Here is a 16016-nt window from a genome sequence, read left to right on the forward strand (position 1 = left end):
CAAATTAACAGTTGATACAAGGAATCTTGAGAATTATTAAAATCTTAAAGGGATATTTTCATACACTACTCATGTTTTCAATGATGTCCAAAACTATATACATTTCATTGGTAAGTGATCACATCTCTAAATTGTGTCTTAAAATTGCAAGAAGAAAAGCACACAAAGATTTGTGTCCAAAACATGTTCATAAGTCACTGTTTATAATAGTACAAAGTTGAAAACAGGCTAAATGTAATACATTTATTCAATAAACTTTGGTATAAATAACAATGTTTTGGTACAAATAATAATGTTTTTATTTATTAAAAAATTTCTCAGTGCCAGGTGCTGTTAAAGGGTTATAAATGTATCAAAGCATTCAGAGAGGTAAGTACTATTATTATCTCCCCTTAACAAATGAGGAGGGACTTCCCTGGTGGTTCAGTAGTTAAGACTCCGGGCTTCCACTGCAGGGGGCCCGGGTTCGATCCCTGGTCAGGGAACTAAAGTCCTGCATGCTGCACGGTGAGACCGAAAAAACAAAACAAAACAAAAAACCAAATGAGGAAACTGAGGAACAGAGAAGCTTAGTACCTTGCATGAGGTCAAACATCAAGTAGGAGAGCCAGGAATTGAACTGACGTGTCTTTTTCAAGAGTCCGTGTCCTATTCACCAATCTGTTTTTGTGACAGTATAGTCCATGGATCCACCCCATATTTCACTGATGGTAGAATATTGTACAGCCATAAAAAAACATGTTTTCAGTAAGTATTAAGTTACATGCGGACATGCTTACATTAAAACATTAAGAGAAATCAACTATACCTCAATTTTTTAAAAAAGGAAACATAAGATGTAGAAGGAAAAAAATAAGGGAAAAAAACAGCATGCAAAATTGCACACATGATTTCAGTCCTAGAACGTGTGTGTGTGTGTGTGTGTGTGTGTGTGTGTGTGTGCGCAAAACCAAAATCTAAATCTAAATAGTACCTTTCCCCAGATGATGGGTTATGGGTAATTTGGTTTCCTCCTTTATACTTTTCTAGATATTCTGAACTTTTGTTATGAGACATAACTGCTGTGATTATCAGGATATTTAGTTTAAAAATATTTACTGCTGCTGAAAAAAGTACCAGAATTTCCGAGAACAAGATTTCATTTCCTTTCACAGTTAAATAATGAAAGTGTTAAGTGGGAAAGATTTGCAAGAAAAACAATTACCCCAAGGACTGGGAACAGAGGAAGGATGTTCAGACTAGAAAGGGAAGTGTCTAAGAGAGAGGGTTTCATAGGACATTTATGCTGAATGAACTCAACACCCTGGAACCTGTTCTTGATCGATGTCACCTACTTTTGAGTGCTGTCAGCTGCTCAGAGGCTGTCTTCTGACAGTAGTCATTTGGATTCGCCCCAGACTGAAATAGTGTGGATTGAGAATCTGATGCCTTTAGAAGAGAAAACATAGAAGATCTGTCATCTGAACAGGTATAATTTCTAGAGTGGACGATTTCAAACGTGCAGTGGAAAAGCAGCAAAGAGAGCTTTCTTTTTGGCAGTAACCCTACTGTTTTGCTTTGTGGCAGTCCCTTCTGGGCAGGGCCTATCAGCAGTACCAGATGAGCCTAGCATAGGCCAACCTTGAGGTGGTATCTTCCCAGGGACCTGCACGAGCCAATCACATCACTCAAAGGCTGCAGCTCAAGATAAAACCACTTGGCCCCAAACACCATATAGTGCATGCCTTTGCCTGCTGCCTTTTCTTTTCTTTTATTTATTTACTTATTCATTTTTGGCTGCCTGGGGTCTTCGTTGCTGCATGTGGGTTTTCTCCAGTTGCGGAGAGCGGGGGCTACTCGTTGTTGCGGTGCGCACGGGGCTACTCGTTGTTGCGGTGCGCTCGGGCTCTAGGCGTGGGGCTTCAGTAGTGGCGCAGGAGATTTGGTGCTCCGCGGCACGTGGGATCTTCCCTGACCAGGTCTCGAACCTGTGTCCCCTGCATTGGCAGGCGGATTCTTAACCACTGTGCCACCTAGGAAGCCCCTTCCTGTCTTCTTAAGAAAGTTAAGGCTAAGCTGGTGAGCCAGACCTGTAACAAGACTTTGGAATTTCCCTGCATAGAGACTAGATCAGGATTTTTTTAAGTCGGAAACTAATTTGAGTTCACTTCAGAATTCCTTATTTGGTGCACAAGTCTGGCTATTCAACAGAGATTTCAGCTTTGCAAGTGAGTTCGAGTTGATTTCTTCCCTTGGAAACTGCTAGTTGGTGGTGGTCAGCAGAAGTCTCAACATAGACATAGGTGAGGAAGGTTCTTGCTGAGACTCAACCCCAAGAAAACCCCAAAGGAGCACCCTGAGAACTGATTTCAGGATGAAGCTGCAGGGGCGAAGAAGTGCTTTTAACACCAACAAATGCTGCCCTTTGACCAACAGATGCAGGAGGAGTCTTCTTCCAAATACTGCAGCCCCTGAGGTGAGAATCTGGCTCCTAAGAGGACAACTTCCTCTCCTGCTGCTGTGCTCAAGTCTGCAGAGACCCACGGTGAGTTACCACGGAGGAGGTGATCTCTTTATGATCAGGGCTCCAGTGGTGCAACCTTTAGATGACCTTTAGTCCCTTGGGATGTAATTTCACTTAGACATTTTAACTAACACGTAATGCTGGCAAAGAGGGTTGAAAACGATTATTTAAAATTATGGAGTTCTTTACAGTTTACAGATTTGGCATCACAGAAGCTAGAGGCATAGCATTTTTTTCTTGATTCTCCATAAAATTTAAGTAAAACATTGCTTCTGTAGGACAAATAATGCAAAATCAACCAAGTCTATTTGGCTTTATCCTGTATCATACGGATCAACTCAAAAGAGGTATTAGAAAGTTCTCTATAATGAAAAATAACCTAATGTTAAGAGAAAACAGTTTCAGTGAGCCCAGACGCTTGCATCTTCCCATACATAGAAAAGCACTAAATTCCTTAATTTTAATGTCTGGTTTTCTTTAATTAACAGTAATCTTTTGATGTTCCGAGTACTTGCCCTTTGTTACAAAACTCCTATATATCCGAGCTCCCCCCTCACTTCCTCAGAGCAATTCTCTTGGGGTTACGTGAGATGCCATCTCCCGGGCTTGAAGTCCTAAAAATTCCCACTGAGTAAAACATAGCTCTCAACTTTAAAAAAAAAAAAAAAAGAAAGAAGACAGAATACCCATTTGATATCTAGTAATAGATTAAAGTTCTGGAGTTCACAAGGTTTGATAGAAGATATTTTTTATTTTGTTTTGGCTTAAATAGATTCTGTAGAATTATTTGCAAATCTGCTCTAAAGAATTATCGGTTAAAATCATTTAAGCAGTCTTAAAATTTTGTTCCAGTTTACACACAACTAGATGACTTCTCACCATAAATAACATAGTAAAAATACCAAATGGTATGCTTTTGAGTTCCAGCTACAACACTGTTGACATTCACTGGATGGAATTTTATCTCTTAATATGTTCCTTAGTAAGTACTGTTTATTAGGAAAGTATCATTTCTTTGCCCAGAAGGAAACACCTTGAAATTTAGATAACTGAAAAATATGGCTCTCAATTATGGATGGATGATACTTAAAGAACTTGTCTTCAAATCTCTAACTTTAATTTAATATGCACTGGGTATCAATCAGTAATATTCCATTGGCTACCCATGAGAAAATGTCTTTTTCCTACTCCTGATTTCTAAGAGGAAGGACTTTGCCAGGAACCCCACTGACCTCTGTCCAACCCTCTCCTCACATCGCTCCCCTGGAGGTGGACAGACGTTACTTGACTGGTAACGTCAGGAAGAATAACTGGATATGCTGTGTTTGCTCTTCTTCCTCCTGGTAATTAACCCAATAGCAAAAGGCATGAGTTCTGTGTTCCTCCCATGGCAAGAATCTCACCTGGACAGGTTGCAATCCAATACTGCCTGCAGCTAAGTGGGCAAGTCAGCTCATTCTGGGGTTTACCCTTAACAAGCCCACCAGCCATCAGACCTAAAGATGGGTGCTCCAACATGTTCTCATTCAGTAGAAAAATTATATTTTAGCCTTCATATTTCAAGTCCTGAGCAGAGGAGAGGGTTGTCATTTACTGGGGGCCCCCTTGGAGAACCCGACATTACTCATCACTTAAGTCTTTTCTTAAATCAAAGCCAAAGGCTTAATATAGGTTTTAGGTATTCATAAAAGAGGTATTACTTATAACACCTGTGTGAGAATGTGAAGGGGTTAGGAGAGGAAACAGATAGTATAATTAAACTTTGATTATAATTTTTTTCTTCAAAATACTCAATATGCAAAAAGACTTTTCACTGATACAAAAAGGGTCACTTCCTCCATGGGGAGATGAGGTTTTTTTGTGCTTTCAGTAATATTTGTCAAACCAAATTCAACATCTAGCATGGGTCACAGATACAGGAAGGACTGGATCAGTGTAATGGTTATGAGTGAAACTTACTTCAGCAAATACTGATTTTGAGCAGACAACTCGGTCTTTGCTACAGGGTAGCAAATCTGCTACCACACTGTAAAAATTTAAAAAACAAAAAAAAAAAAACCAAAAAAAAACCCAAAAAAACAAAAAAAAAAATTAAAAAAAACAGAAACCTCCATTAAATAGAGTCGGGAGACCAGAAAGGGGAGCTCTCATGCCCTGCGGCATAGCAGAGTCTAACAGGAAGAAGAAAAACACCTCTTCTTTCCTGGCAAGGACTGGGCGAATGTAAAGCCATGCACGCTCTGTTTACTATACCCTCCCATCTTCCTTTTCTTCTCTGTGAAAGCATTCTTCTTCCCTTGCCCTGTAGGGACTTGTACAGGCGCACCGCAGTTGCAGAACCTGAATTGCAACTCTCTGCTGATCCTGAATAGACCTATCTTTGCTGGAGACACACCTGGCACGCTATTTACTTCAGGCCAACAAGGTTCACCATCGAATTTGAAAAATTAAAATCAAGATTTTTCTTTCCTTATAGATCGCAGTTAAAATTGACTTTGACTTGGCACCCGGTTCCTTTGATGATCAGTACCAAGGCTGCAGCCAACAAGTCATGGAGGACCTGATTCAAGGGGATTATTTTACGAAAGAAGTAGAATCTCGTAGGAATTACCACAGGGTCTGGCAACGTGCACACTTAGACTGGTTGAGACAAGGAAAAGCTCTCCCTGAGAACATGACTGTTACACATGCTGTGGCCATCTTGGTTTATTCGTCGAACGGCAGTGTTCGTTCAGACTTCTCCAGAGCCATGGCCAGTGCTGCTGGGTCTCCTCAGCAATATAAACATTCATTCCATTTCAAATATCTACACTACTACCTGACCACGGCAATCCAGCTGCTGAGGAAAGAGATTGTCACAAGGAATGACTCTCTGTGTTATGAGGTGCACCATGAGGTGAAGGGCGTTTACTTGGAAGCCCCCATGAGTGCCACCATTCGCTTTGGCCAATTCCTCTCCACCTCTTTCCTGAGAGAAGAGGCACAGAAGTTTGGGGACCAAACTCTATTTACCATATTGACCTGCCTGGGGGCACCTGTACAAGACTTCTCTCTCAAAAAGGAGGTCCTGGTCCCTCCGTATGAGCTGTTTGAAGTTGTAAATACGAGCTACCACCCAAGAGGAAATTGGTTGCAATTGCAGTCAACTGGGACCCAGAGTGCGTATAACTGTCAGCTGCTAAAAGGTATTGTTATTGATCCAAATTGAATCCACTCTTACCAGGATTGCAGGCCACCATTCATTTTTTAATCTTTTCAAAGAAATATTTATTTATTTATTTTAATTTTTTTTCTTTTTTTAATTTTTATTGGAGTATAGTTGATTTACAATGTTGTGTTAGTTTCAGGTGTACAGCAAAGCGAATCAGTTATACATATATCCACTCTTTTTTAGATTCTTTTCCTATATACGTCACTAGAGAGTATTGAGTAGAGTTCCCTGTGTTATACAGTAGGTCCTTATTAGTTATCTATTTTATATATAGTAGGGTGTATACATCAATCCCAATCTCCCAATTTATCCCTCCCCCTATTTTCCCTCCTGGTAACCATAAATTTGTTTTCTACATCCCTATTCTTTTATAAAAGTTGTTTTTCTGAGTGGGCTTGGGGGAAAAAGCCAAAAACATGGATATTGGCCTTCAGTAATGGTGGAATTGGGAGATTAGAGAAGACTCACCTTGTTTCTTGGTTTCTGCTCTCTTCTTTCTCCTCAGCTACCTGTAGGAAAATGTGCTTTGCAATGGCCCAGATATACAGGGCATTCTAGACAGAGAGAGTAAGTATCTCTACTGGAAAAGGTAGTGCATAAAACATAGCATTTTACCTTCTCCCTCAAGCTCATTTTTTGTCATGGTCATTTCATGAACAAGAATTGTTAAAAATAAATCAGGAGGTGTGATTTATTCATCCACTCCTATCTTTTAATCGTCTTCTCTGTTCCAGGAACTGGGATAGGAGGACCCAGGCGATACAAAATGAATAAAGCAAAATTACTATCCTAAGGAGGATTTTTAGTCTAATGAGAAGTGGAAATATGAACAAATGTCTACACACAAAAGCACTAAGTATACACCAGATGTTTGCGCAATGGTTATGGTTGCTCGGTGAAGGAAGACGCTCGTTCTCTCTGGGGAAAGTGAGAAGCCTTCACAATAGGAGACCACTTGGGACTTGAAGTAGGAATGGGGGTTTTCAGTGAAAAAAGAGAGAAAAAGTCATTTCAAGCAGAAAAAGCATATACTGAATCACAGAGATTTCAAACAGCCTGGTATCTTCAGGGAAATTTTGAAATTCTGGATGGCTGGAATGTAGGGTGTGTAGGACAGAGGAAGAGGCCAAGAGTAGAAAGGAAGTAGGACACTGATAGGGGCTGGAGAGTTCTGATGGGGCCAGATTGCTTAAAAAAAAACCTCTTGTATTCCATGCCAAGGACTTTCAAACTTCATGCTGTAAGTAGTGAGAAACCATTAGAAGTCTGTAAGGAATGGAGTATCAATCAGATCAGTATTGTAGCAAGAGCCTTGATGATATTGTGAAAAATGAACCAAAGCAGGAGAAATTAGAGTTATCACAATAAAAATACGTGTTAGTCTCTTTTTAGAAAAACATGTGGCTGATTCCATTTTATCTTTGTATGTTGCCAGCCACAGTCGTTTGACGGAGCAAATGCTGTGCAAATTCGATAGCAGATGCCGTACCCTGTTTGATTCAGAAAGAGGAAGACTGTCCTCATCCACATGTGCATTCATTTACACTCAAAGTCAACTGCAACCCAGCTACAGGGTCTACCTTTGAAATATTCCCGAATCTTCCTCTACTCCATCATCACTGCTGCTGTTAATAATTCAGCCTGTCCGCGTTTCTCAACACATCAGGGCTGCAGTGCTGCAAACGTCCTCAAACTGGCATCCACACTGAGGTCAAGGTCCTGCTCACTCTGGCCTATCTGTAAGGCCAGAGACAGTCATTTCCATTAACTGATAAGTAACACTCTGCTTATTCCAACATCCTGGAGCGGTATTAGACTGATGCAAACATGAACAATGGGAGAAGGGAGGTGGCATGTTTTTCTTATCTGAGAATCCTTCACTGGGAGGGAGTGAGGTCAGTGGTCTCCCCAGCCCTGTTTTTCCAGATGGCTGCTGCTGCCCACTTGACTTCTGACCAATCACCTGGACTAACCATTAACCTCAGCCTGGGGAATTCACAGAATCTAATTTCTCATGAAACTGGAATCCTCTCAGGAAACTGTTTCTTCTTTTGATTTTTTCACCAGCAGAAGCCACAAACTATTCTATGTCCCCAAAAGTCCCTATGAGCCAGTGACTTACGTTTCCTCTCCGGTTCCCTTTTAATCTGACAGACGCAATACGTGAAAAACAACATGAAGCCGTTTAAAATGGGTCAGCCAGGGACACTGCAGTTCTCCCGATGAAGAGACAGTAGATTAAAGAGCAGAGCTTCCCCAGTCCTTCAATGTATTTCAAAATTGCTTCCATTAAGTTGTAACTGAAGTTCTCAAGTTCAAAGAGTTCCTAGGAATCTGTGGCCTTCGAAGAGTCAAAAGGTCAAATTGGTAGCATAACTCATCGACAGGAGTGAGTTCGCAAAAGAAAAATTGTTTAAGACATTCTAAACTGATAGCTTTTTCTTCTAATTCTTCTCTCACCCCTCACATGACCTATACTTGTTACCATAGAAACATGTTTTCAGGCCCCGTGGAAGACTTAAAATATGTTATGTTAGTTATTTGTCCTTAACTGTTGCTTCTTTCAGCAAAATAATCTGTGCCAAAAATCTGTAGACACACAAATACATGCTCTGTTCTGTATCATTGGGTTCACAAAGAAGAGGCGTTTATTTGCGAAAATGTTTCACATAATTAAAATTCTTAAGCATGCTTCTAGAAAAAAATGTAGCCAATTGTTTGTAGTCAGTGCGGTTTTACATGTTAATCTTGCCAGTTACTAGCAGTGGGAATACAGGCAAATGGCTTAGTCTCTCTGTGCCTCAGTTTCTTTATATGTAAATGGGAATAATTTTTAAAAATAAAACTTACCTTGTAAGATGCCGGTGAAGAGAAAATGAAGGAACGCATGCAAAAGCTCTTAGAACCGTATGTGACACATGTAAGTAAGTAATCAAAACTCTTTGGCTACTATTACTATTACTATTATAAGTCTTTATTTTATTAACTTACTGTTTCCTATTTTCTTTTACTCTGGGTTTCAGTTATCCCAAAGTAATTTTCCCAATTTGTGGCATCACACTTACCTTGAGGTAGCATGTCTGTCTCAGACGAATGGATGAAAGAATGAGTAATTGGATGAATCTGGAGACCACAGGGCATGATGGGTAGAGCAGAGATGGTGGAACCAGTGAGAGCTGGGCATATGTTAGTAGCTCTGTGGCCTTGTGCAAATGACAACTCTGAACCTGTTTCTTCATTTATAATATGGGGGCAATACATGCCTGGAGGGAATGTTGTGATAGCACTTGTTACCCACCCTCTCAAACACAATTGAAAAATTCTGGGAAAGTACTTTGCACATGGAGCTGGGATAACAGTTTAATGGCACAAATGTCTACTTCAGTAATATTGACAGTTAGAATAGAAAGAAAGGAAGAGACAGAAGAAACACATGTTTTTTTGGCTATGCCATGCGGCTTGCGGGATCTTAGTTCCCCCACCAGGAATCGGACCCGGGACCCCTTCAGTGGAAGCACGGAGTCTTAACCACTGGACCACCAGGGAAGTCCCATAGACAATATTCTAAAAGAATAACACTCATCACTCTAAATTTTGACAGAAAGAGGTTATAGATAACATTTACCACCAAATAAGATTAACTAGATATACTGCATGTCACTTTTACTTTTTTTTTTTTTGCTTTTTTTCAAGAGATTGAATACGTATTTCTGAACAAGCTAACTCACAGATTCAGACTTCATGAGATAAAAGGCATAATATTATGCATTTCTCCCCAGACTGTATACCTGAGGCAGAGGTGACCAAATTCCGGTTATAATACACCAATAAAATGGTATTTGTATAGAAATTTAGTTTACAAAAGGCTTTCACACACATTATCTGTTTAATTCTTACAACCACCTGTACTTTGGGCTATTGACCCCCCTATAATGATGTGAACACTGAGGATTAGAAAGGTTAAATGGTTTTTGTAAGATTATTCAAGCAGGTTATAAATAACAAAAGTGAGACCGTTTCCCATTTTTTCTGACAAAAAGTCCAGGACAATTTTCTCTGTAGGTCACTTTCAGGAGATTTATTTTGTCATTCAAAAATGTTATTGAGAACCTAAAATTGGCTTCAATCTTCTGTGCTCTGACTATTGACATTATAAACACACTTCACATTCATATAAATATACAAATATGTTCACATAAATGTATATATAACAAGATAATAGTTGATCTTTTCACATGCATTTAACTAGTGTTTTTCATCTTAACCTATTTTATTACATTATTAAAGATTGATGGCCATGACCTACTGAACTGATGTCACAAACCATTAATGGAATCACAACCTCCAATTTGAAAAGTACTGTCCTAGGGACAGAGGGAATAAAAAGCATTGAATAGTCTAGAAGAAAAGTAAAGACAAATACAAAAGTAAAGTTAATGTGAATTGTTCTGAAATGAGAAATTTTATAGACTGTAATTAATTTAATTCACAGATTTTTTCATCTATTCTCCTAAATATATTGTCTGCCTGTGTGAAAACAATAATAATAATAATAATAATGTGAGGTAGAAATGATAATGACCATATGAGAGGTAGAGAAAAAGTATCAAGAGAGTTAGGAAAGAAAAGTTACTTTAACCTGAGAAAATAAAATTAAAATAAGCTATTTTTAATATCCTAGTTATTATGAAGGGTGCTTAAGAGGTGATTTTGAAGGGTGAGTATGATTACCACATAGTAATATCTCTGTTTTTCTCTTACTTGAACATTAGCATAATCACAATGAAGCAAAGTGAAGAGTAGTAGTGGTGATCATAGTATTTCCAAAAGCCTGGAGGCGCTCTCATTTTACAGATGAGAAAACTGAGGCCTAGTGAAAGTAACAAAAATGATCACAGTCAACCATCTAGGGGTAGAGCTTCAATACCAAAGCCAATCACACCCTCAAATCATAATCTTTCTCCGTTATATTGTTTCCTTGTCAATCAGTTGCTGACAACTCTTCAGTAGAATCTTATCCCACGAAACAGTGAGAAAGGGTGGGGTTAGAGGTCCTTGTGATCTCTAGCCTCAATGAAGAGAAAATAAAACAGAAAATGCTTAAGAATCATTTTAAGGAGTGACCTGCTAAAGTGGTATTGATTGTTCCTAGGTCCCTGTGAGAATTCAGATAATACAATTTTAACACAAACTTTGACAAAAGCTTAGAAATAAGTATGCATTATTAATTTCTCTTATATAAGAAAAGTGGGGTTTTGAAAATTACTGTTGGTAATTTTCCAAATAGAAATTCCAGGAAACTCAAGGGATCTTATATATTATGTGGAAGCAATGGAAAAGTATTTCCCCAACATCTGATCATCCTATCAAACAATATGGTCATCAAACAATTGAGGCAATCATAGAGTTGAATGATTTTCTACCTCAAACGTCTTTTATATGCTAAATAATCAGCAAAGGCTGGTTGAAAAGGAGATTCCACTCTTTAGAGCATTTTTAAAATTTTACTTATTTATTTTATTTATTTAATTTTTGGCTGCATTGGGTCTTCGTTGCTGCACATGGGCCCTCTCTAGTTGTGGCGAGCGGGGGCTACTCCTCACCGCGGTGCACGGGCTTCTCATTGCAGTGGCTTCTCTTGTGGTGGAGCACAGGCTCTAGGCACGCGGGCTCAGTAGTTGTGGCTCGCAGGCTCTAGAGCTCAGGCTCAGCAGCCGTGGCACACAGGCTTTGCTGCTCCGTGGCACGTGGGATCCTCCTGGACCAGGGCTTGAACCCATGTCCCCTGCATTGGCAGGCAGGCTCCTAACCACTGCACCACCAGGGAAGCCCAAGACCATTTTTTTAAAGGTTTACATCTTCCATCTCATTCTATATCCTTATCCCATTGTACTCCCAGTTAGTAGTTACACCTGACAATAATTTTTTATATTTCAGTGTTTCTTCCATCAGCCACATCTTAGTGGCTGCTAACCTTTCCCATGAAGAGTGTGTACGTGTAGGCAGTATACACACACACACACACACACACACACACACACACACACCCCAAACAGGACTGTGTGAATTGTTTTTGCTCACCTTATAATAAAAAATTTGATGAATGTACATGCAATATATGGAGAGATAATACAGTGGTTAAAAATAGAGCATTGAGCCAGACTGCCTAAGTCTGATGGCTGCCTACACTACTTACTAGATGCGTGATGTTTGACAAGTTTCTTCACATCTCTGTGTCACAGTTTTATCAACTAAAAAATGAGGATAAATGCCTCATAGTTTTTGTGTGGATTAAATGAGTTAATTTATAGCAAGTGCTTAAAATGACCCCAGCACAGAATAAGCCTTTAATCAATGTTCACTTTCATAATGGTGATAAAGATGGTGATAATTAAGATGGGGACGATGGTAACGGAAATAATTCTGCTGCGGATGACGATAAAGATGGGAAATCCGGAGATCCCTACCCCCAACTTGCTGGGTACCCTGAGGTACACCTCTTAACCTCTTGGTACCTGTTTTATCATCTGCAAAATAAGCAAGCTGTCAGTTAGAGAACTCTAAGAGAGAATTTTTTTTTAAGTGGCTAGCTTCACACTATTTACAATAGCCAGGACATGGAAGCAACCTAAATGCCCATCAACAGAGGAATGGATAAAGAGGATGTGGCACATATATACAATGGAATATTACTCAGCCATAAAAAGGAACGAAATTGGGTCATTTGTAGAGACGTGGATGGACCTAGAGACTGTCAAACAGAGTGAAGTAAGTCAGAAAGAGAAAAACAAATATCATATATTAAAGCATATATGTGGAATCTAGAAAAGTGGTACAGATGAACTGGTTTGCAAGGCAGAAATACAGACACAGATGTAGAGAACAAACATATGGACACCAAGAGGGGAAAGTGGCAGGACGGGCGGGATGAACTGGGAGACTGGGATTGACATGTATACACTAATATGTATAAAATAAATAACTAATAAGAGCCTGCTGTATAAAAAATACATTAATTAATTTTTTAAAAGTGCTAGCTTCAACTATTATTGTTAGGAATTTTCTAAGTTTAAAAACTGAACCAAAGGAGAAATGAGGTGGTTTTTTAAAACAATCTCTGCTACCTAAAACATCTCTAACTCTTTTTATGTTTTTTTGTTTTCACAGCTTCCAGCAAAAAGTGCATCCCTATTCCCGTAGTTATTGCTTCTCTCTCATTTTTGACCTGTGTCATCATCTCTTCCAAAAGTAGAGCATAAAAAATGGTTGTGGTTTTTGCCTTCCCTGTACCCTTTTGCTTTATTCCAGTCAGGGCACCCTGAATCCCCGTAGAGAATCATTCCGCCCAGCTATCAACTGATTCAGAGCTGGCTCAGTCCACTGCCTATGGGTAGACCTGTAGCTATATTTCTTCTTCATGGATACAGAGATTCATGTTGGATAGAAATGACTCAGTCTGAGCCTGTGAGACATAATCAGGGTACTTTATTGGGATTGGGGCTGGGTGTGGGGTGGGGGCCACTTTTTATTTTGAGTGGAGAATAGTGAAAGCAGAATATGAGTCTAGAATCGCTAGCAGCTATCTTGCCACTGAGAAGAGAGCTCCTGTCTTCCTGAGAACGGAGCTAACACAATGAAAGAAGAGCTGAGAAATGAAAAGAAAGTGAATCTTGGCGAGAGTCTATGTGCCCCTAAATCCAACTGTGCCTGAAACTGGATACCATGGGCTTTTTCATTACATAAATCAATAAATTATATTTTTGCTTCAATAATTTGAATTAAATTTTCTGTCTCAAACAATTGAAGGAGTGTTATGATGAATACAATGATTTTCCCTTATTTTTTAATTTAATGATCCTAAATATTAGGAACAAATCAGAGACTCTTGAGTTAGAAAGCAAAGGACAAATTCATCAAATGAGAAAGTGTTGAGACCCAGAGGCATATTAAAGGTGTGAAATTTCCTTAGAGATTTTTTTTTCCCTGATGTCAAGCAATTTTATTATTTTAAAAAATTTTTTAGAGATTTTTATCAGCATTCAAGACCAAATCAATGTAGAAACCCAAGAAACAAAAGGGAAAGTTAATGAAAGATGTTAGTGGAGTCTCATTTACTGCCAGTAATGGGGTGTTGCACACAGGTTTCTTCTAAAATATTACAAAAGTTAGAATTTAAACTCATATGTTAATTCACAGAGGACTTTATGGCAAATTAGATTTTAAGCCTTCATCACAAATTTAAGCACATCTGTTAGGAAAACAAGTGTATGTATGTGGAGATAAAGGCGAAAAAAAAATCTAATTACCAAGGAAATATCAAAGATATATTGAGTCCCCATTATGTGCAAACAGTTAAAAAGAAGTATAAATCATCGAACTTCACAGCTGGGGATGTTCTCCGACTCTTCTTTCAGGTAGTAGACAAGATAAGTGGGGTGATGGGGGATTGCTAGGTCTCTAAAGACCCTACTAATTGGGCTAAATGGGGTGAAGATGAGAGCTAGCTCCATACCTTTGAATTCTGAAAGTCCAGGCTACTTAGCTCCTCTGAGATTTAGATAAGAAGCAAGCATTTTTTTAAAGAGAAAATAGGATTTAAATTTTTAAACGAAAAAATGTTTAGGGCTTCCCTGGTGGCGCAGTGGTTGAGAGTCCGCCTGCCGATGCAGGGGACATGGGTTCGTGCCCCGGTCCGGGAAGATCTTACATGCCGCGGAGTGGCTGGGCCCGTGAGCCATGGCCGCTGAGCCTGCGCGTCCGGAGCCTGTGCTCCGCAGCGGGAGAGGCCACAACAGTGAGAGGCCCGCGTACCGCAAAAAAAAAAAAAAAAAAAAAAAAAAAAGGTTAAATAGGAAAAATCTTAGGTATTCTCAGAAAGGAAGATTCCAATAGAGAACTAGAGTTAACTGCTTTTAAAGTAAGTAGTAAATTCCATACTTCTTAAAAAGAAAAAAATAAAACTAGAGTTATTGTCTTTCTTATTCTTAAGAAAGTTTCTATTAGGTATCATGTGAAATATGGCAATCTTTTTTTTTAACTGGAGTAAAATCACTTTACAATGTTGTGTTAGTTTCTGCTGTACACTGAAGTGAATCAGCTATATGTATACATATATCCCCTCCCTCTTGGACCTCCCTCCCCACCCCATCCCACCCATCTAGATCATCACAGAGCACCGAGCTGAGCTCCCTGTGCTATACAGCAGGTTCCCACTAGCTATCTATTTTACACATGGTAGTGTATATACGTCAATCCTAATCTCCCAATTCATCCCACTCTTCCCTTCCCTCCTGTGTCCACCCATCTGTTCTCTACGTCTGTGTCTCTATTCCTGCCCTGCAATAGGTTCATTTGTACCATTTTCTAGATTCCACATACAAGCGTTAATGATACGATACTTGTTTTTCTCTTACTTCACTCTATGACAGACTCTAGGTCCATCACATCTCTTCAAATGACCCAATTTCGTTCCTTTTGATGGCTGAGTAATATTCCATTGTATATATGTACCACATCTTCTTTATCCATTCATCTGTTGATGGACACTTAGGTTGTTTCCACATCCTGGCTATTGTAAGTAGTGCTGCAATGAACATTGTGTCTTTTTGAATTATGGTTTTCTCAGGGTATATGCCCAGTAGTGGGATTGCTGGGTCAGATGGTAGTTCTATTTTTAGTTTTTTAAGGAACCGCCATACTGTTCTGCCCAGTGGCTGTATCAATTTACATTCCCATCAACAGTGTAAGAGGGTTCTCTTTTCTCCACACCCTCTCCAGCATTTATTGTTTGTAGGTTTTTTAAGATGGCCATTCTGACCAGTGTGAGGTGATACCTCATTGTAGTTTTGATTTGCATTTCTCTAATAATTAGTGATGTTGAGCAACTTATCATGTACCTCTTGGCCATCTGTATATCTTCTTTGGAGAAATGTCTATTTAGGTCTTCTGCACATTTTTTGATTGGGTTGTTTGTTTTTGAAATATGGCAATCTTGAGAGCATACACTCATTTGCAGTTCATGAGAGCTCAAGACTTTTTGGTAGGCAAATGGATTTGTCTAACTTTTTTCCCCAATACAAGCACATCTCAGAAATCCTACTTCTATTACGGTCAAGTAACAAGCACTAGGTCTTTTTTCGTGTAAAATGTTAGAGCACTTCCATTTTCCAACCTCTATTATCTCCTAATCATAAGACTTCAGTAGGAGACAAAGAATAACTCATTTGCTCTGGTCTTATTCACATAGGCAAGAAAATGCTATTACTCCTCATCATTATTCTTATGTACTTCTGGATAAATCAC

The 16016-nt window shown here is 39.1% G+C and overlaps 1 protein-coding gene across 1 annotated transcript; it reads left to right on the plus strand.

Moving 5' to 3' along the window:
• The first annotated feature begins 2353 nt into the window (after positions 1-2353).
• On the plus strand, positions 2354-13019 carry ART4 (ADP-ribosyltransferase 4 (inactive) (Dombrock blood group)). Its single transcript, XM_030841366.2, has 3 exons — positions 2354-2524; positions 4980-5688; positions 12882-13019. The coding sequence occupies exons 1-3, from the start codon at positions 2354-2356 to the stop codon at positions 12971-12973; spliced, it is 972 nt and encodes a 323-aa protein (XP_030697226.2). The 3' UTR covers positions 12974-13019.
• Positions 13020-16016: the final 2997 nt, after the last annotated feature.

Source organism: Globicephala melas, chromosome 10 (assembly GCF_963455315.2).
Source record: "Globicephala melas chromosome 10, mGloMel1.2, whole genome shotgun sequence".
NCBI lineage: Eukaryota > Metazoa > Chordata > Mammalia > Artiodactyla > Delphinidae > Globicephala > Globicephala melas.

Bases quoted from the DNA above. Each gene is read 5' to 3' on its own strand.
- ART4 (XM_030841366.2), top strand. From the start codon at position 2,354: ATGAAGCTGCAGGGGCGAAGAAGTGCTTTTAACACCAACAAATGCTGC. The intron at 2,525-4,979 runs GTGAGTTACCAC...CTTTCCTTATAG, and splicing joins CAAGTCTGCAGAGACCCACG to ATCGCAGTTAAAATTGACTT. The intron at 5,689-12,881 runs GTATTGTTATTG...TTGTTTTCACAG, and splicing joins TAACTGTCAGCTGCTAAAAG to CTTCCAGCAAAAAGTGCATC.